We start from the raw sequence: 509 nt of genomic DNA on the forward strand, positions 1-509 counted from the left end.
GAGCGGCCGGGGACCACGTCTGTGCAGACTGCAGCGCTCCTGTGCCCATCCAGTGCATGCCAGGGCTCTGGGCAGGGCTGGGGTCCTGAAGGGGGGAAACGTGGTGAGAGGGTCCCCGACCTCCAAAAGGCTGTGGCCAACCTCCAAAGGGTGGAGGGAAAGACGAGGAGACCCAGGGAGTCCACCCAGCCTGCAGCCTCCCAGCCCTGTGGAGGGTCCCCTAGCAAGTCAGTGCCGGCACAGTGGTGGGTCCTGAGGCAGTGATGCCTCCTGACCCTTGGTCCCGCCCCGCCTGGAGCCTGGATCTGCAGGGAAGAAACCGGGTTCACCAGAGGCACAGTGACCTCCGCCATCAGGCAAGCCTGGGGCCCCGGCATGCAGTTGGCCTCCGAGCCCGGGGTGCCTATGCCAGGCCGCCAGCAGCACAAGCACCCCAGAGGCAGCACCAACGGTGCGCATCGCCACTCTGGCAGAGGCAGGCAGCGGGAGGCTTCGGCTGGCAACCAGAC

The 509-nt window shown here is 67.4% G+C and overlaps 1 protein-coding gene across 1 annotated transcript in view; it reads right to left on the reverse strand.

Annotated features, from left to right (window-relative positions):
* The window catches only part of ZNF445 (zinc finger protein 445), an 8,341-nt gene that overhangs the window by 4,460 nt on the left and 3,372 nt on the right, over nt 1-509 (reverse strand). Inside the window, exon 2 of the mRNA XM_006169790.3 lies at nt 1-85. This exon is cut by the window's left edge and continues 75 nt beyond it. Within this exon, the coding sequence (XP_006169852.1) occupies nt 1-85 (85 nt within the window). The remainder of the gene's footprint in view (nt 86-509) is intronic.

Source organism: Tupaia chinensis, unplaced genomic scaffold (genome assembly GCF_000334495.1).
Source record: "Tupaia chinensis unplaced genomic scaffold, TupChi_1.0 Scaffold147500_1, whole genome shotgun sequence".
Classification (NCBI taxonomy): Eukaryota; Metazoa; Chordata; class Mammalia; order Scandentia; family Tupaiidae; genus Tupaia; species Tupaia belangeri.